Source organism: Phaseolus vulgaris, chromosome 10 (genome assembly GCF_051622355.1).
Source record: "Phaseolus vulgaris cultivar YP4 chromosome 10, ASM5162235v1, whole genome shotgun sequence".
Classification (NCBI taxonomy): Eukaryota; Viridiplantae; Streptophyta; class Magnoliopsida; order Fabales; family Fabaceae; genus Phaseolus; species Phaseolus vulgaris.
In genome coordinates, this window is record NC_143507.1 from 1980066 (window position 1) to 2000594 (window position 20529).

At 29.8% G+C, this 20529-nt stretch overlaps 2 protein-coding genes across 2 annotated transcripts; one reads left to right on the forward strand and one right to left on the reverse strand.

The window, feature by feature from the left end:
- Positions 1–487: 487 nt before the first annotated feature.
- Positions 488–1984, reverse strand: LOC137819407 (uncharacterized). Its single transcript, XM_068623244.2, has 3 exons — positions 1136–1984; positions 886–1035; positions 488–712 (listed from the first exon to the last, which is right to left on the reverse strand). The coding sequence occupies exons 1-3, from the start codon at positions 1982–1984 to the stop codon at positions 488–490; spliced, it is 1224 nt and encodes a 407-aa protein (XP_068479345.2).
- Positions 1985–6687: 4703 nt separating this feature from the next.
- Positions 6688–8177, forward strand: LOC137819073 (Rhodanese/Cell cycle control phosphatase superfamily protein). Its single transcript, XM_068622813.2, has 2 exons — positions 6688–7386; positions 7881–8177. Exons 1-2 carry the CDS (start codon positions 6920–6922, stop codon positions 8071–8073), a joined length of 660 nt encoding a protein of 219 aa, XP_068478914.1. The 5' UTR covers positions 6688–6919; the 3' UTR covers positions 8074–8177.
- Positions 8178–20529: the final 12352 nt, after the last annotated feature.

Here is a 20529-nt window from a genome sequence, read left to right on the forward strand (position 1 = left end):
TAATTTATTCTTGTAAGTGTTTTATAGTTATTTGATGACTATGTGTTTTAAATCTACTGTAGATATCTTTCATATGGGTTTCACCTGTTGTTATGGACAAATACACAATATAGTAATAGATACATGAATTCAAATTTGAGTAGGTAACATCTGAGTTAAGATTAGGCAATGTGTTAATACAAAGGAATAATACACGAATTAAACATTGTAATACAAGATAAAAAAAGAAAAAAAAACTAAAGGCCTTCTCTATTATAATTTGTTTGCTTAATTCCTTCTTCTGGATCAATTAATGGTGCATAAAATAAATAATAATAATTTCACATCAAGTTAGGTCAAATTAAAATAAATAATAATAATTTCACATCAAGTCAGGTGAAAGAAAAATAAATTTGTATATTTTTGCCATGAATCAATTATCTCAAAAAATTTACATAGTCAATGAAGGAATATGAATGATTTTAAATTTTAAATTACATTTTTATCATTATTGTGGCAGGTTCTCTGCTAAATAAATGTAGAAATGTCCCATTGCTCCGGTACGAAACTCATTTACATATCTAGATTCTAGAGTCAAAATTTCTCCATCATTAATCTTGATAGAACCTGGTTGTGGATAACAAATAGACATTCCAATGAGATAATCTTTCTCATTTCCTGCCTCATTTCCTGATCCATACATTGGTGTTGAAGTGCATAAGGTTTGTCCATTCTAAATGACAAAAAAAACATAAATTTTAGAGTTCAAAATGTATTAAAATTTAACCTACTACATGAAATTAAACCATTTATTATATAAAAAAATATTGCCAAAAATGTTTCATAAAATAATTTAACTAATAATACAAAATATATAAATTGAAGGTAAAAAACATGATTTATCACCTCTGCATATAAAGTTGCATTCACAACACCTGAATGCATATGAGCAGTGGCATAAATGAGATAACCTCCTTTATTCATTGGAATGTTTGCCTTTTGGACATGAGGAGAATCACCACTACTATTTGTATTTGCTGGAATGGTATACTCAGCCTACAAATAATTGATTTCTTTTGTTAATCCACTCTCTAATTGAGATTCAAAAGTCTATTTATTTGATTTTTTCAAATTACTATCTTCAATAATATATTACCTGGCAATCATGAATTATTTCAGAACCATTTGATGTTATTCTGTCAGTGGAATCAAGTATGTAAACTTTAACTGGTACTTGGTGCTTGTTCCAATCAACCCAAGAAATTGTATATCTCAAGGAAATCTTTCTTTTTGGACCTTGAAAACCATCTATTTGTTTGCATTGTAAGTTATCTTGACAACAAAAGAGTCCTCCTTTGTAATCTGTGGTCAATGGTTGGTTATGCACATCCACGGTGACATTATAAAAGTCCTTTGGAAGATTCATAAGATCACATCTGCATTCAGTGCAACCTTTCTTATCTTCTGCACCACGTGTATCAATCGCCATGATGTTGAGCAACCATTTCTCTTCATATCCCTCTGGAACATTTGTAGGATTACCTTGTTCTATTGCAAAAGGTTCAGGAATGTTTGAAGTTGTTCCTCGTGATTCAACTCCAAATCCCCAATAATGTGGAAGAATATTTCCATTGCACATGCCTTCATTTCTTTTAAAAGAAAAATCATCAGGATGACGAAGCTTAGGATCGTCTGACATAGTAATATTTTGTATGTACTTTATTGCAAACCAATGATGAAGGTAAGTTTCAAACGAAGGAATTGGATTTCCTTCTTCATCAACTAGTTCAGAATCAAAACTTTTAACTCCAACATGGCCTTTAGGAAACTCTATATTAAAAAATGTTTTTGCTGCAATTGATCCAGATCCCATTTCAAAACTTTCAGATACAAAAGTGGCTCTTTTTGTATGAACTTTAGAATATTGAAATAGTGAATATGAAGTTCTTGACAACAATAACATTATTGCTAATGAAATAAGAATTGCTTTAGAGATAAATTTCATGTCAACCTGGAGATAAATAAACATGTTACGTCGTTAGTTATCAATTATGTTTTTGAAATTCATAAAGATTAATGATATCTAACTTGCACAATTAAAAGAAACAGGAAGATTAAGTCGGAAAAGAAAATAGAAATATTTACCTCGTGAGAAGAAGAACATAGATTGGCCATGTTGGAGATTTGATTTTGGAGATTTGATCTTATTTGAAAATCATAGCAATAAATAAATTGGTGTGGAAATGAAGGTGTTGCTTCCTACTTTTATAATAAGAAGATTTTGTACCAACACAATTGACATGGCTAAAGGTAGATTGAACAGGTAGTATGAAATGTTTATTTCTATTACTAGCTGTAGTAGGTATTAATTGATAATTTTTAGGTAATTAGTTTGAGCATAATTTGATAAGAAGTGTTGGTGTCAATTGAAAATTTATGTAAACAATTTTTTTTTAACATTTTCAGCTCATTTTCAATAAAATTTTGTTCTATTTTTCCTTTTGATTTGTCTATTCATGATTTCTTCCAAAGGTGATACATACATTACATATTAACTAACAAATCAATAGAAACTCCTTCAAATTATGTAAATACTTAATTCAATATTATGTGGTATCTCACTTTTAAAAAGTACACAATTTTCTGGTATTCATGATTAATGCTTTTTCTTCTTTTCATCATAATAGAAAACACACTTAAAGTTGAAAAACTTTTTTATTTAATATTTTTTTTATCAATATATTTACTCTTCCATTATAAATTAGAATCCACAAATTTAAAAATGGAATTTCCAGCACTTCATAATATATTTTTATTTTCTTTCCTTTCATTTATTTTGTTGGGATGTGTATTTCATGCATACTTTTGTAATTAGACAAACAAATTTTCTCTCAACGATGCTAAATTAATGTCCTAAAATGTGTATCTCTACATTTAGTTTGTTCTTGTTTTAAATTATCCATATTTAGAAGAAAATTTACACCACAATTTAAATTTGAAATATAATTTATATAATTAAAGGTTTATCATAAATTTTAATTATTATATATGATTTATTTAATATTAAATATACGACTTTATTGTAATTTTTAGTTGTATAAAAGTAAACATTATCCTATCTAATTCATAAACTAAATTACTAATTTTTCACTATTTAGACAAAATGCTACCTTTTTTAAATCTTAATATTAACGGTAACATTTCAAAATGTGTTGATTAACAGTAACACGTAATTTAGTAAAATAATGGGTAATAATTTTTTATCGTGATTTTGGTGGCCATAAAATTGTGTGGATTATATTAATATTATTTTTTGGAATTATAACTATTTAAAGGCATTAAAATTCTTTTCGGAATGAAATTATTAATATACAGTGGAGTAAAATTCAAAAATACAAATGAACTTTTAGATAATATTGATAGAATAATAAGATGGGTGATAAATAAAAAGCTATTACTAAATTATTGAAGTGAAAGAATAAAAGTTAAAAAAAGTTGTTTTTTTTTTATAACAAATAATAAATAAAATAAGGAAACACATTAACTACATTAACATATAATAACAAGATATAAGAGCACATCAATATACAATTACATTAACTCTTTAAAGGAGCACATTCTCAAGACAAGATACAAAAGTTCAACAACTAAACTTAGTTTTTGTCTGCAAACATAAGTAAACCAAACGCCCAAGCGTCACCCTGTGATGAGGATATAGAAGCCAAAAAAAATTTACACAAAACACACCACGTCTTCCAAATTTGGACAAATCGTTAAACAAGAATAACCAAACATCAATTTCTCCAATATCTCATATAACATAAAGATTCCAAACACTAATCCGAGTAGGAAAAATCAACCAATCTTTTGTTTACCGTAACCCAAGACCAAAATAATCAAACCAACTCTGCTAGAAAGAAACAAAAGCCAAGAAAATCTGCACAAAACACACCACAACTGCCAAACCTAGACAAAATGTTAAACATAAATCATTAAACATCAATCTCTCAAATATTTCATACGATAAAGGGGTTCCAAACACCAATCCGAGTAAGAGAAATCAATCAATATTTCTTTTACCGTAATCCAAGACCAAGTCTTCCTTTGTACCACAGTAAAAAACTCAACTAGATCAACACATCCATTCTTAAAAATCACCTTATTCCTATGATTCCAAATTTCACCTATAATACCTACCCAAACCCCCCTAACAACTAGCAATAACATGTTTCAAACCTATAGGTTAAAACATCTTAAAGTGCATTTGTGCATCCCAATGTAATACTGAAGAAATCTCCAACCACTCGAGACACAGTCCCCAAACTCTCCGAGAGACCCTACACAAAAAAAGAAGAAGATGACTTACGGTCTCTTCTTCCACACCACAGAAGGGACACCGGTCACACATCGGAGAAATACCACACCTAAAAAGATTGTCCTTAGTGGCAATTGCTTTAGATAAACACCCTTCCAGCCATAATTTGTGTTGAGAGTAAGATCTTTAGATTCCAGAACTCTGCGAATAAGTCTCCGTACCCTGCGGACTCCTCCCCCAAAAGAATATTATAGATTGCTTTCACAGAGAAGTTTGTAGATTCTACATCCTTCCAAAGTCATTTATCGGTTGTACCTCCACCCTTTCTTAATAACCTCTTGTTATCCAACACTTGTGATAGAAGTTCAATCTGACTAGATTCCCACACAAGAAAAGCCCTTCTCCAACTCAACTTCCACAACTATCTATTATTATTCCAAATCCCAACTTGTGACAGAGTGCGACCAATATCTAAGGAGATCGAAAATAGTCTAGGAAATTTTTGCATTAAAGGAACATTGTCCACCCACTTATCCTCCCAGAACCAAATTTCTTCTCCATCTCCTACTTCCCACCTACCTTTGTCATCAAAGCCATTACCCCACTCCTCTAGATTCCAAACTTTCCATATGTCCCTCCACCACATCGACTCCCTACAATTATGAACTTGAGACTTTAAGCCCCTCCACCCACCATACTTAGAATCTAGGATATCCTTCCATAAACTTCTCTTTTCAGACTTAAGTCTCCAAATCCATTTCCCCAAAAGAGCCAAGTTAAACTTTCTTACATCAATAACTACTAAGCCACCTTTATCTTTTGACTCACAAACCTTGTCCCACGTCACCTAGGCAATTTTTCCATTCTCTAAGCCCCAATCCCACAAAAAACTCTTTTGTATCTTTTTCACTTCCTTCATCACAATAGTCGGCATACAAAAGAAGGAGATGTAAAATAGCGGCAAAGATGTAATCACAAATCTAATAACACATAGAGAAGAATTTCCCTTTCCAAGAGCTCAACCTACTCCTTAACTTATTGAGCACCCCTTCCCAAAAAACACACCTCTTATGATTCCTTCGTACCGTCACCCCCAAATAATTAAAATGTGCTTTCATAATATCACAGTTAAGAATAGAAACATAAACCATCATCTGATTGACGTTCACACCCACTCCACCAACCTTGCTCTTGGAATAGTTAACCTTAAGACCAAAAGAAAATTCAAAACACTTCAGAAATGCTTTTAAGGTCAAAACACTTTGAGTTGTGGCTTTACAAAAAAATAGGGTGTCGTTTGCATATTGCAGCATACTCACATTTACTCGCCCTTCCCCGACCTCGATACTCTCTACTGACATCTTCTCTTCCGCTTGTCTGACAACCCCTACAAGCCCTTCAACCGCAATAAGGAAGAGAAATTGTGCTAATGGGTCCCCTTCCTTAAGCCCTTCTTTGGTTTGAACTCAGTAGTTGGACTTTTATTTACCAACAAATATCGAAGAAGATTCTAAGCAATTTTTTATCCATTCAATCCACTTTCCACAAAATCCCAATCTTCCTAGCATGTGTCTTAAGCCTTTTCATAATTCACCTTGAACACCACACATTCTTTAATTTTCCTCTTTACTTTCTCAAAAGTTTCATTAGCTACTAACACACTATTCAAGAATCCTCTTCTAAGAACGCAAATTGCCTAAAAAAGTGTTAATAATTACATCAAATAATTATTTTTGTTTATAATAAGAGATAACAAATTATGTAAGAAGAAGAAAAGAAGAAGAAAAGTTGGAAAGTAAACATTTTATTCCCTCTATTTACACTTTAGTTACTTGTGCATTATGGATTATAATTAAATGAAATAAAAAAGAATTGTATAAAACTAAGTTAATTGTGTTAATAAAGCACAAGAATGTCTTAGGAGATAATAAAGAAGTAAATTGAATACGCAAATGTATACTTTTTTTTAATTTGTTAAAACTATATTTATTTAATTCGACGACTTGACATAATAATTAGATACTATACATTCATATATTGTTTAAATGAGAAATGAAATGAAAAATAATAATGTTCAATTTCCATTACATGGAAAAACTTATTAAACCAATATTAGTTATATTACCACTAATGATATTAACTTTTGAATTAGAAAAAAGGAACTCATAGCAGAAAAAGAAGATACATTTAATATAAAACGTTTACTATTTAAAGGTATTTATAAAAGGATACCTTATTTCTGGTTTTGTTCTAATTCCATAAAATGTCAGGTCCAGTTTTCATCTTATCCAACCAATTTTCAATATTATTGAAATTTAATTTTTATATTTGCAAAATTTTCTGAGAGCTATTAATGTCTGTCAGAAGAAAAAAAATAAAATGTTTGATAAAGTATTTTTTGCAGTACAATGAAATGCCTTTTTCTTATCTTATCCTTATGAGATAACATTTGATATTTTTGACTCTTTCTCTTTATATATATTAGAAACTTTGTAGCAAAAAGACAATAGGAAAATCTCAGACTCAACCAATGGTTATGGTCATTAACAGATTTTTCTTCTGTCATCCCAAACCAGTGAAATCAGATCCTTCACAGCAACAGAAAAGGGAGAGAAACATAGGAATATGGCAACCCAATTGAACCATGTGTTCAGAACTTCAATTCTGAAGCTCAAAACACAATCAGAGACCCCTTTGAGAACCTCATCAAGAACCCAAAGATTTGAAGTGATCAATGCAACATCTTCTACCAGCAGTGCAAGGCAGCTCATAGAGTCTGGCACAGTGAGGCCTATATTGGCCAAAGATGCTTCCTCAGCCATAAACTCAGAGGGCTTTATTCTCCTTGATGTTAGGCCAACATGGGAGAGAGAGAAGGCACGTGTGGCAGGGTCTTTACACGTGCCAATCTTTGTGGAAGACAAGGATAACAGTCCTATAACTTTACTAAAGAAGTGGGTGCATTTTGGGTATATTGGCTTGTGGACTGGCCAGTACCTCACTACTGTGAATTCTGAGTTCCTTAGTCAAGTGGAAAATCACATTCCTGGTAAGGACACCAAGCTTCTTGTGGCATGTGGAGAAGGATTGAGGTAATCATAGTGGAAGAAAGTTTTACTTTTATAAAATATACTTGTTTAGTTGTATCAAATTATTGAATTTTGGATGAACATACATATTTCTGCTCATTTCTTGCACTTAGTTGTTCCTGTTCTTGATGAGAAATTCAGGTGATTTTTATGGTAATCATCTCAGTTTTTGTCAAGTAACCTGAAAGTGGATCTAATTAAATTTCCTCCTGATGGAATCTATATATCTTTCTCTTTTCTTTTCTCCATATGCAACATTAAGATGTACAAGCTTATAAATATGTCACACCTGATTTCATAGTTCATAAAGTCATAACACTCTAATCAATAAAATTATCAAATCTGAACTCTTAAATTTTGTGAGACTATTTGAAGCTGTATATTAGTTTGTGTTGTGTAATCTGACATTTTCCAATTTACAAAACCAAGCAAAGCAAGAAGAAGAAGTTGATTATGGAAGGAGAATATTGATTTGTTGGTTTTGGTGAGTGATTCAGGTCAATGACAGCAGCTTCAAAACTGTATAATGGAGGTTACAAAAATCTGGGATGGTTGGCTGGAGGATTTAATCGTTCAAAGGACAATGACTTCCCATCAGCAGAAGGAAAAGAGAAGTTGCAGTATGCTACAGTTGGGGGAGCTTCTTACATATTCCTTCAGTTGCTCATATTTCTAAAGGCTGTGGGATAGCCAATTATTTTCACACCTATTAATGTTCATCTTTAAATTTGTAAACCTTTTATAAGGTTGAATTAAATTTAAAATCTATTTTTTAATACCAGTTTCCTTTTTCATACTATTGCAAAAGTAGTTTGTCATTTTATCATTAGTAGATCTCTTTTTTTGGTATCATAGGGTGATTATTTCCAATTATTTTATGAATTCCTTAATCTTTGTTTACTAGAACAAATTATTTTGGTTTATTTCTCATCATCAAAATATTAAAATATAATATTTTTCTTACTGGAAACCAGAAAGTATCTTGTATCTGAAGTTGAAGTTGGTAAAATAATAAAAAAGTAAAATGTGTTATATAAAATATAAAACTTTATATGAATTTGATTTAGACTAGTTACACATTTCTGAATAATCATTATTAACACAATAAAAGGTAAATTATAATTATTTTATAGATTAGTTATAATTTGTATTACATTAAAGATAAATAAAAAAAATTGAAGTTGTAATATATTATATGATTAATAATTGATATTATCTATAGTAACCGATTTATACGGTAATTAAATTATATTCCTTGAATACAATTAGTTACATAAACATTTTTTCATCTATTATCAATATCAACAATTGAGTGAAAGGTTTATGTTTTGTTACTCTCCTTTAGGGGATATTTTTTTAAGGGTTGAAAAAGAGGTTCTAGTTTTTTCAAACTTTTTTTCTAAATTTTTTAAAGTATATATATATATATATAAAGTATATTTCAATTCTTTAAAATTCTATTGCAAAGTTTTTATTCTTCCAAAATTGTTTTAAACCTTTTATACTCTTCCAAAATTTTCAATCAACTTCCCTATTAGTAATTTAAAATGTTAGTTTAGAATATTCATTTTGATAATTAAAACCTTAATAATTAATTAGATACCAATTTAAAAACTAGTTTATAAATTTTATTAATAATAGAAATTACTTTAGATACTAATAATGTTTTCCGTCTCTAAAATAATATATAATTTAGTCAATATAGTAACTAATTATTTTTTATCTCTAAAATTAATTTATATTCATGATTTTCTTACCGTGTCCTATGTCACCAGCCACTTGGCATAACTCCTATGAGACAACCACTTGGCTTACTATAGTCAAGGTAAAAAGAACTCAAACAAAGTCTAGATTCATAATGTACCTTTACAATTGCAACATAATGTTTTCCAACCGCTATTGTATTAAAAAAAAGAGGTATATTGTAAGTATGTTTGGGATTGAAACTCCTTTAGTCTAAAACTTTGACAAGCCTCCCTTAGATAGAACATACTTCAAAAATATTTTGTCAGAAGTTTCCAAAAGTGATATAGAGTTGTTGCATATACTCGTGCAAAGTATAATTGCAGAAATTGATTGAGTCAAAAAGTTGTTTAAACATGCTTCTAATAGGGATTGTACTCATTATCACTTTTGCTAGTATGTTAGTTGATTCCTCATTCAATAATTTTTGTTCCTTGTTGACATTGTGAACTTTGTGTTAACTCTACTTTTGACAAGTTTTCAAATGTTGCAATCCACTTTGTTAATACTTACACATTACTAACACTATAGCAACACTATAGTCCAAATAATTATCTCATTTCCCTATTTATTTTGGTACACTCCCCTCATAAGAATCACACCATTGATGTCATGTTCACAATGTTCTTAGACACACTTTAGGGCATTGTACCCAATATGAATAAGAGTATTTAGCTTTAGGTATCTTATGTGTTATCCATGCTCAAGCATTAAGTTGCACCATACAAAATACTTCTTGTGTATCTACCTTTCCATGCTTAAATACTATCTTGTTTTTATGATTCCAAATCATCCAAATAATCTCTATCCATACTCCCTTCCAAATTTTATTTTGTTTTTCAGTCAATTCCATGAGGTGAAAATGATGGAAATGTTTAATTATTTTGTTTTATTAAATTTTGATCGATAACTTGTTAATAGTAACTAATCGCTCAACACTGAAAGAGTAAATATTTTAAGAGAAAGCATATTCTATTCATTAAAAGAGAAGGGGGGAGCCACATCCCAGCCCTAAGGAGAAAAAAAAGATGTCAAAGCTTAAAACTTAATTATCTTCATCTTCGAGATCTTCCACGTGAATGCTCGGCCTGACTCCAACAACAGGGATATCTTCAAAGACGAATAGCCAGGTATCATGAGCATCTTTGTTGACGTCAAACTCACCATCGAATGATATACCATGATACAAAACGTGGACCTGTCGGACAACATGATTCAAGCTCGACTCGCACAAATCCAAGACATTATCCTTGAATTTGACTGTAGCACATTTTCTTTTTCTTTATTCAACTATCAATTATCATTTACAAAATTTAAAATAACTTTTTAATTATTTTTTAAATATCTCATAAGATAAAATAATAAAAGTTACAAATATAATAGGATAGTGATAATAGTAAAATTTGGCATAGAGATTTTTTTTAAGAAAAACACTTTTTAAAACTTATCTTTAAATTTTGAAATTATTATTTTTCCTATGAAATGAATAATTTTTTGGTTGATCATTATAAAGTAAATTATCTCTATTTATTAAAATTTTAGATATTTTGTTTCAAGACATAAATATTATTTATTTTAAAATTTTAAACAATCTAAAGTCATATATTAATATAACTTACATGTAAAATCTTTTTTTAAAAGAATAAGGGTGAATTCTATAAGTGGTTCTCTTTTCTAATCACATAATGAGTTCATCTTTTTTTAAATTTTTTTTTTCTGTTTTTTAATATTTTTTATAGATTTTTTTTTTAATTTTGATACTTTTGGCTCGTGATGATTAATAATTTAAATTATATTATATTGTAAATGACCAAAAATCAAAATAAATTATTATGAATCTATAACTTTTGTTTTATTTGAAATTTTTGGGTCTATAAATTTTACACTCATCATATGCTTGAGGATCAAACCCTTTGAATTAGACTAAATTCACGTCTCTACTGGTATCATTAATTTACAAACTCTATTGCCTAAGCATTCAATATATGTGAGGTCTATTTATTTTAGTTTTACAAATGGTATTTCAACCGACCATGTCGAAAGATTGAAAGGTCGATAAATCAGAAGAATGAAAGATTCATCAGTGAAAACCTTACATGGAAAGACATATACTGACTTAAGTTTTGGAGAATTTCTGCAGGTACCGCACCCCATACCGAATGACCGGGAGATAATACAAGAAATACGAGTGACTGAAAAAAGAAGTTGACAAATGAAAGAGGACAAATAGGAGTGAAACAAAGGTTGAAGGTGAAAACCCTCTACCCTATAATTTGTGTAAGTACAATATTTTCACATATGTTAAATGAAAATGCATCTGAAACCAAGTTTTAAAAGAGTATATCAACCAAAACCTCGATTTAGTTTCTCCAAATTATGATCAACTTTAAAGACAAGTCTTTATTTATTTTTGTTTCAATTGAATTTTAGATTAATATATTCACTAAATTACCATAAAAATATTTAATTAATTAAAATATAAGAAATATAAGATTGGACCAAAATTACATATTTTTAAAATAGAAAATTAAATATCTCTATTTTAAAGGGGACTTATTTCTTTAAAAAGAACAGGAGACTAAAATAGAAAATTAAAATTGTATTTGTTCCTTTATGACATTGCTCATTGCAATATATGACAAATGCTTGATCATTTCAATTTTACACCACCATATTTGACAACATAAACTTTGGTACTATATACATATACATGGTCCTATTCCTTACTTAATCATAACAATAAATACAAAGTAACTTCAACAACAGTTACGTGCTGCAAATGTATTGCTAGGTAACATCTGAAATGAGAAATACGAAATTACATTTTTTTATATAACTTAATATTTCAATTACGCTCATATTAAATGTGAAATTAGATTTATAAACTCTTATGATCATGCATTTGTGTCGTGACTGTGGTCCTTAGGTTTTTCAAAATAAAGATGCATTCGAATCTTGTACCATGTTCTCTTGCAACACCCCACAAAATTCCATCCACTCCTGGTTAAAAATCCACTGCTTTTAGACATTCTCATTTGGGTTTCATCTTCTGGGTTTGGTGCACATGAGCACATCTTTGGCATTCAATGAAGAACAAACAAAGTGAATTATAATTTGGTGAAATCAAACCTTTGGTTCAATGTATTTCTCTTTTCTTCTTTAAACACAATACTAGGGTTTCCCAAGAATGAGATCAAGCTCTTTCCTTATTTTTTTCTACCTCTCCTATTGTCTTTTATATAATGCCTTGTGGGGCTGTTATGTTTTGTTAGCTATAAGCATGGTAACGGAGTGTGTTTTCTTTGACAATGGAGTTCATCTGTTTGTTCTAGTATTCTACGTGTATATGTACCGTATTTAGTATGTTTCTAGGTTCTGTTTTTGTGTGATTAGTTAGTAATGAACTTGTTTCTCTAATTTTGGCTATGATGGGTTTTAGATATGTATCTATAAGTCTTATTCGATGGAAATCTAGAAGAATATCTATCAAATCCTCAATATTTATAATAAGGAGTTAAGAAAATTTAACTTATATATAATATTACATGCTGCACCAAATATTAGACTTGTTTTTCTTCCCTGTTGGTTAGATGAGTTTGAAAGATTGGGTACAACGAATAAAAAAAAGGTTGTGCAACACACATGAAAGAGAAAGTAGTGTTCATTATACTAAAAAAAGAAAGAATCACTTTTATATATAAAAAATATATTACAAGAATAAAATTGAGAATTTGAAATTTTGTATTAAATAAAATAACAATTTAATTTTCAAAATATGAGGACTTTGTATGTTCTTATACCCATATCAATGTCTACTATCAACTCTTTGATGAGTGAAACATAATTATAAGAGTTTACTTATGAGTTAGTTTCAATAATTTAAAAATTTATTTGTTTTAACTTTTTTAAGAATGTTAGAAAGATAGGAAAACTTAAATATGTTTGCCAATGCGAATTTAATTTATATGAGTAGAATAAAAATAAAAGAACTTTCACAAGAGAAAAATAAACAAGATATTAGCAAAATTGGAAAAAGAAAATAAAAGAGAAAATATGAAAAGACTAAGGAGATAGAAAAAATGGTGTATCACTTATAGGAGATTGATGGATGAATATTGGAGGATTTCACATTGCACCTTTGACAAGAGTCATGACTAGGACAATGGAAAAAAAAGTACCCAATAAGACATAAAAGTGAGAGTTATTAGAACTTATTTTTCACTTAGTCTTGTAAAAAAATATAGAAGTATATCCCTCTATATAGGTAAATTTGTAATTAGTAGAAGCATAAGTGGTCTTCAATTGGACCTTAATTAGGTGGTCAAAACCCTAGCTCCCAAGTTAACTTAGGCCACCCCAATTAGACCTCAATTGGAGAGTTAAAATCCTAGATAAGAAGTCTAAGTTGACCAACACATGATAAATAGTTTCTAAATTGGTATCTAATTAGCTACTAATTATTTAGATTCTAAAATAGTAGCTAAAATCTTAGTAGCTAACTATATACCAATTTAGAAACTATTTATCAATAATATAAACTAATTTAGATACCAATAATTTTTTTAGTATCTAAAATAGTATATAATTTATAGTTAATATAACAATTAATTATTTTTGTCTTTAAAATTAGTTTTTATTTAATAATTTTTTGTAATGTAATTTTTTTCACGTTTCTTCACTAAAAATAAATTTTTGCATTTTGTGTTTAGATAAAGATAGTCCAATAAACTTTTCACAAAAGGTTTCTTTGCCAAAAAATAAACTTGGGGCTTTATGTATTTAGATAAAAAAAACAAGAACAAATGTAAACCACTAAAGAGGTGAATAAAGACATTTAAGTTTACATTGGTTTATTCAAGAGTTACTTCCAATTTTCCTTCATCAAAATGTGAAGAGTTACATTAATCAAACTCATTACAAACTAGGTTTTTTTTCTTTTCATCATTTCTGATTTACAAGTATTCTTTATGTCTTTTTTGAGGTGCTGATAAAAAAAGTCTTTTTTGAGAAACACCTAGTTTTTTCTTTTCATCATTTCTGATTTACAAGTATTCTTTATGTCTTTTTTGAGAAACACTATATATACAGGTGTACGAGCAAACGTTTGAAAGAGATTAGAGATTTTATTTAACTATCCTTTTGTAATGTTTAAATTGTATATTGAAAAATTACATGTTTTGTACAGATCTTTGTTTAGTTTGTTTAGGGTGTTAAGAACCAATTAATACATGGTTGTTCTATCTTAATCAATGGTTTTGAGTTTGAGTGGTTGTTTGACAATAATTCAATCACAAAAGGTACTATATATTGCTCAAGTAATTTGAATTTAAATGTACTAATTAGGTAATAACGTTATAGGAGTTACAATGAACATGTAGGCTACAGGCTGAGAGGTCTCTAGATTTATGCTATTTGAGACCAACCTTCTAAATATGGCACACGAAGACTAGGTCAAAGGTTGTCATTTTAGGTTGGAATAAAATATTCTTTTGTGAACATATAAATACCTACAACCTACCATGTCAACTTTGCTCGAACCAATTCTTGGGGCGAGCCCTTGCTCCTTGGCTTGTTCATGCAAGCTGTGCTACTGAATTCTTTTGAGAGTTCAACATGGCAGAGTTCGAGGAGAAAGTAAAGGTTACAGCGAAGAAGACCAAAATTGCAGCAAAGAAAGCCAAAAAGGCTATAGTCAAAGGTGGGAAGAAGGCTTATCGTGCGTGCAAGAATGGTTGGGCAAAGATAAAGCAAAGCATCAAGGATCACAACGAGAAGAAAAAGAGAATAGAATATTTAGGCGATCGTCGCCATTGATGATTGTTCTTCATCTCTGTTCATACTCTGGGGAAGTTAAGGTTGTCTCATCACCCTCTGAAGTGAACCTATTTAGTTTTATTGCTTCTTGTTGATAAAAAAAATACTTTGTGGAAACTAATGAATGACATTTACACCTTACGCAGCATGATTATTGGTTATTGTCTTTGTTGTCCTAATACAAGAATTGATTGGTTCAATGGGAAAGAAGCGTGTTGTTTTCTTCGTTATGTCTTTTTCTTGTTGCACCATTTCGTTTCAGGTTTTACTTCTCATGCAATACGTCTATCATATTATATATCGCATGCTTCTTCTAATTAAAATCATATATAAATTATATGTGTAACGCACAGTTTAGAAATTCAAACAATATAATAGGAATTCTACAACTTTAAAATTTGGATGTTATTAAATAGCAAATAAAAAGTATAAATTATTTTCTATCATCAACGCTTTTCTTGAATTTATGCATGAAGAAAAAAAAATTCAGAAAATAATAATATTCTATATTATACATGTTTCTTTGTTCCATATGTAATTTGTATTAGATTTTCTAACTTCTTTCAATACTTCAATTAATATTCAAGAGTTTTGTTATCAAATACATGAAATAAAATAAGAATATATATATATATATATATATTTTATTGACTTTTGTAATAACTCACATGTAAACATGTTATATTTCGTGCGGCTTTCATTTCGCATGAATACAATTACTACGTAGAAGTATGAGAAAGATTGGTATAAAGAAAATTAACATGAACAAGGTTGGAGAGAAAGGAATCAATGTAAAGTATATATTCATGTTAAGATTTCATAATTATTTTGTATTTGTATAGGGTCTAAATAGTATTTACTACCGGTTTGAACAATTCCTTCTCTTTTCTCGGTCGCTCTTCCTTCTCGTACTCGTTCTCTGGTACTTAGTTGGGAGTAAACCTGCAAAAGGTTCTCCGAAGATCAAGTAAGTGCTCTATATTAGAATGAATGATATATTGATAAAAGCATACCTGACTCTTGTACAACAATGCTTATTTATAGTGCTAAGAGTGAGCTATTTCCTTTATGAGCCATATCTAATACATATCTTTAATAAAACAACATTACTTGAATTATCACATGTTTACGGATTTATAGCATATTACCTTATTTATCGTGTATCTCTTTATTATCTATTAATATAACCAATTTGTTCGGTAGATCGATTACTGATACCGAGTGATTTGGCTTACTCGACTTTGATCGATACACTTATCTCAAGCTCGAGGGAAAGCCATTCAGAAGAGCCTAGATGTGACTGTTGGGTGTCTCAAGGTAGGAAGTGATAGTTTTGAGCATGAAAGGTGTGTAGTGTCAGAGGTGATTGGATGTACGTCATTCAACACATCGTGCAAGTTTAACCTAATTTTTTATCTGAGAGATCTAATGATCCAACTGACTGTGTCGTTTCGTGTTCCAATTGTTTGAACTCGTTAGATTAAAGCGAATTCAATAATTGAGAACGAGACAATATTTTGTCTCTTTGTCATAGAAAATATATAAATAACAATTCATTTCAAACTTTTCTACATTTCGTTTACTTGCTCCGACTCCAAACACTAAGTGATTCCCCGAGTGTCGAGTTGTGACTAGGTGTTTTTCGCTTTCTTCTAAAGGTTAGTCATGTCTTCCTCTGAGTCTTTTCCTTCCTTTTGTTCTTCTATATAATCAGAAAGAACCCTTACCAATCATAATGAGGTTAGAGGGGATGTTGGGGGTTCTAGTCGGGCGGTCGACCTTGCTAGCCGATCGCATCAAACGCCTTACTTTGCACTTTAATTGGATTGTCGATTGTGCATTTTTCACTTTGTGTTTTTTCATAAGTATGAATTCTGACCAAATGTTTTTTCATAAGTACGATGGTCACTTTAATAAGTTGAATTCCAATTGCTTACTTAACCTTGCGTTTTTCTTGTTTGATGATCTAATCGTGTAGGTAGGAGTGGTTAAAAACCTTTTGGTAAGTTGTTGGGAGGAATTGTCGTTTAAGACAAAGCTTCCTTAATCGAAGTGGAGTAATATTTGGGCATCGGGAGGGATTGCCATTTTTAGGCAAAGTTTCCTTAACCAATGCATTCGGGAGGGAGCCATTTTTAGCCAACGCATTACGTGTGCGTTCGGGAGGGATTGCTAATTTTTAAGCAATGGCTTCCTCGACCGAATGATGTTCAGAATTTCGTCATAATTGAAAACTTCCTAGATATGTGGAAATCACAATGAGATGAGGGGGGGGGGGGTCCACTTTTTGGGGGTCATCCTTTATTTATAGAGTATTTTTGGATGATCTCCTCCCATTTATATTTTTTCACCAGAATAATATCACAACAAATTTAAATAATAACAATCATATCTTTAGAATAATATCACAACAGATTTAAATAATAACAATCATATCTTTTTATCTCTAGAATAATATCACAACAGATTTAAATAATAACAATCATTTTCCTGATTACTTCACATCATATTTATATTTGATTAAGATCATATCGGTCATATAATCAATATAACTCGAACGATACACAACCCCTAGCCTCGAGGGGAGCGAGCGAGGCAATGAGGCTTTAGTCAATGTTCACATGAAAAAAAAAACCCTTTGCATCAAAAGCAATTAATCCTTGTGTTGTGTACCGTCTAGATCTATAGTTTCGCCATACCGATCAATGTTCGGCCTTTTTCCAATTAGGAGGAAGTTAGTCATCCATGATTTCATCAGTAAAGAGATGTTCCTTAGGTTCTTTTTCCAGAATGAGAGTGCGTTCTAATTGATGGTGCCTAAAGTATTGATGAGTCTGAGTTTGGAGGATGGTAGTCTTCTCCTGATTTTGTGTATCCTTGGACTTTTTCGAGGAGGCTTGTCTTCCAGCCCTTGAGGCCCTGGTCCGGGTGGTGGTCTCCTGACTTTTGGGTTTGACCTTTGAGGCCTTGGTCCGGGTGCAATCCTGACTAGTTCTTGCTTCATTTGATCATTATGTTCTCAAAGGATTCGTATTTCCTCATCATTCTTCTAGCGGAGGGCTCGTATCTCCTCCTTGTTCTTCTGACGCATTTCTGCCATCTTTCTTTGTAAGGTTTGGAGCATAGCTACTAGCTCAGCCTCCGTCATTCTCTCATTTGTCGTCTACCCTGTCACCATTTGCTACTGAGTTTATCTTGGCCTCATGGTGGGCGCCAATTGTACATGTATAGGGCTTAGATAGTACTTGCTACCACCTTGAACAATTGCCTCTCGTCCCTCTGTTGCTTCTCCTTCTCCTTCCTTCTTGGTCTCGCTCTCTAGTACTCGGTTGTTCCTACTTCTCCTTCTTTCTCGTACTCGCTCTGTGGTACTCGGTCGGGAGTAAACCTACAAAAGGTTCTCCGACGATCAAGTAAGTGCTCTATATTAGAATGAATGATATATTGATAAAAACATACCTTATTCTTTTATAATAATGCCTATTTATAATGCTAATAGTGAGTTATTTTGTTTATGGGTCGTATCTAATACATATCTTTAATAAAACAACACTACCAGATTTATCACATGTTTACCGAATTTATAACATATTACTTAATTTATCGTGTATCTCTTTATTTTCTATTAATGTAACTAATTTGTCTCGCCAGTCGGTTACTCATATTGAGTGATGTGACTCACTTGACTCTAACCAGTACATATTTAAAGATCGAATCTAATTAGTGTTGGATAAACTAACTCTAATTTATCACTAATTTTTAAATTGGTTTTTTAATAAAGTCTCTCAGTGTTAGCTAAGCTTAGGGTAATGTTTTTATATTTAAAAATTCATTTAATTTAGCATTGGTAATTGATGTTAAATAAAATCTATTTTTAATATTAATTTAATTTCTATAAGTTTGGTTGACGCTACTGATGATAATTTATTTTAAAAGATCATAATTGACTATGTAAAAAAGGTAGAATGATTTGATTCTCCTACGATGTTCAACATCTTATTCATAAAGTGTAGTATACTCTAGATTGTTGGAGAAACAAACTAAAGAAAAATGTTGGTATTGAGTAAATATTTGGTATCGAAAGAAACACCTCGACTACCACAACCACCTCTATTCTTAGCCTATTCTGCAAATAAAATATATTGCAAATAGATAAGTCGTAATAAAAAAATCAGAGTGATCAATCAACATTTTAAATTTTAGCAATAATCAAAATTTTAACACATTACTTTTTAGAATTTAAATTTAAAATAATTTATAGAATTAAGTTGTTTTAGTTTATCTACGTGTTCAGAATTCACATTAATCTATTACCACAGGTTAATCCACGCAAGTTATTCAGAGTTAGTTATAAAATTATATAAAAGTCACTTTATAATAATGATACAACAGTGTACAAGTGTTCTTTGCCTGCGTGCAGTTTAATCGAAAACAGTGATGTTTTGACTTTAAAAAACTAGTATCTATAATCAAAATGAATATTTTAAATATATGATTCTAATATTTTTTTTAACATATAAATTAAATTCATAATAAACAATATAAATTATAGCATTCGATAATTTTAAACTATTAACAATTTAAAAATGTTAAATTTAATTTATTAATAAATATGGTGAGATTGTTGTTATTGATGTTTGATAGAAAAAAATAAACATGTAAGAAATCAAGTATTCAAACCCAGATCAAACGAATAGAGTAGTTTTGAAATGATTAAGAGAGATTTTTTTTTGGTAAAAGTAACATGTGAATACAATCTAAAAATATATCAAAAGCAGTATTAAAAATGTTTGGTCTTAGAATTTTAATTGAAAGAATAAAAAGAATCTAAGTCTCATCATCTGAATTATATACTTTAATAGTAAATATAAATAATTTAACAAAATTAAATGAAATAAATTTTTAATGAATTTCTACATTTGTATGAAAGGTATTTCACTTGAATTAGATATATAAAAACATAAGTTTTTCAGTTAATTAAAACTTTTCTAATTAACTCAAACGATAAAGATTCAGGTTAAAGATGACATATGTTATTAAATATTTTTTTTATGATGATAAAATATTGAATGTTATTTTTTATGTCTAATAATTTTTAAAGCTTTTTCGTCCTTTATAGTTATTCTATTTTAATCTTTTGCTAAATTGGTTTAGATTAACATAAAAGGTATTACGAACTGGAAATAAAATTTAGTAACATGTCAAAGAATTAAAACATATTTAAATTTATGTGTTATTATAAAAGTAAAATATTAATTTTCATTGGTAAACAAAAAGTACTTGAAATACCAATGTCTAAGTTATTTCATCCCATTTACGTGATTGATCAAAGCAAATTCTTCAAACAACTTCAAAATAGTTACCTCCACCTCATCCACTCTCAAAATTTTCAAAACTACCCAATTCTAGAATAGAATTCAAAATTCAAAATCTCATTTAAAAAAACAAATCCGAAATGTAAAAAATATGTTCTGGACAAATAAAATCTAGAAGTGGAAAAGAATTTTCAAAATTTAAAAATATATTAAAAAAAAATGTTTTAAAAGTATTTTTTAATTATAACTTAAATTCTAAACTCTAAAATCAAAC

Bases quoted from the DNA above. Each gene is read 5' to 3' on its own strand.
- LOC137819407 (XM_068623244.2), bottom strand. From the start codon at position 1,984: ATGAAATTTATCTCTAAAGCAATTCTTATTTCATTAGCAATAATGTTA. The intron at 1,036-1,135 runs GTAATATATTAT...AATTATTTGTAG, and splicing joins AAATAATTCATGATTGCCAG to GCTGAGTATACCATTCCAGC. The intron at 713-885 runs GTGATAAATCAT...TTTGTCATTTAG, and splicing joins ATGCAACTTTATATGCAGAG to AATGGACAAACCTTATGCAC.
- LOC137819073 (XM_068622813.2), top strand. From the start codon at position 6,920: ATGGCAACCCAATTGAACCATGTGTTCAGAACTTCAATTCTGAAGCTC. The intron at 7,387-7,880 runs GTAATCATAGTG...TGAGTGATTCAG, and splicing joins GCATGTGGAGAAGGATTGAG to GTCAATGACAGCAGCTTCAA.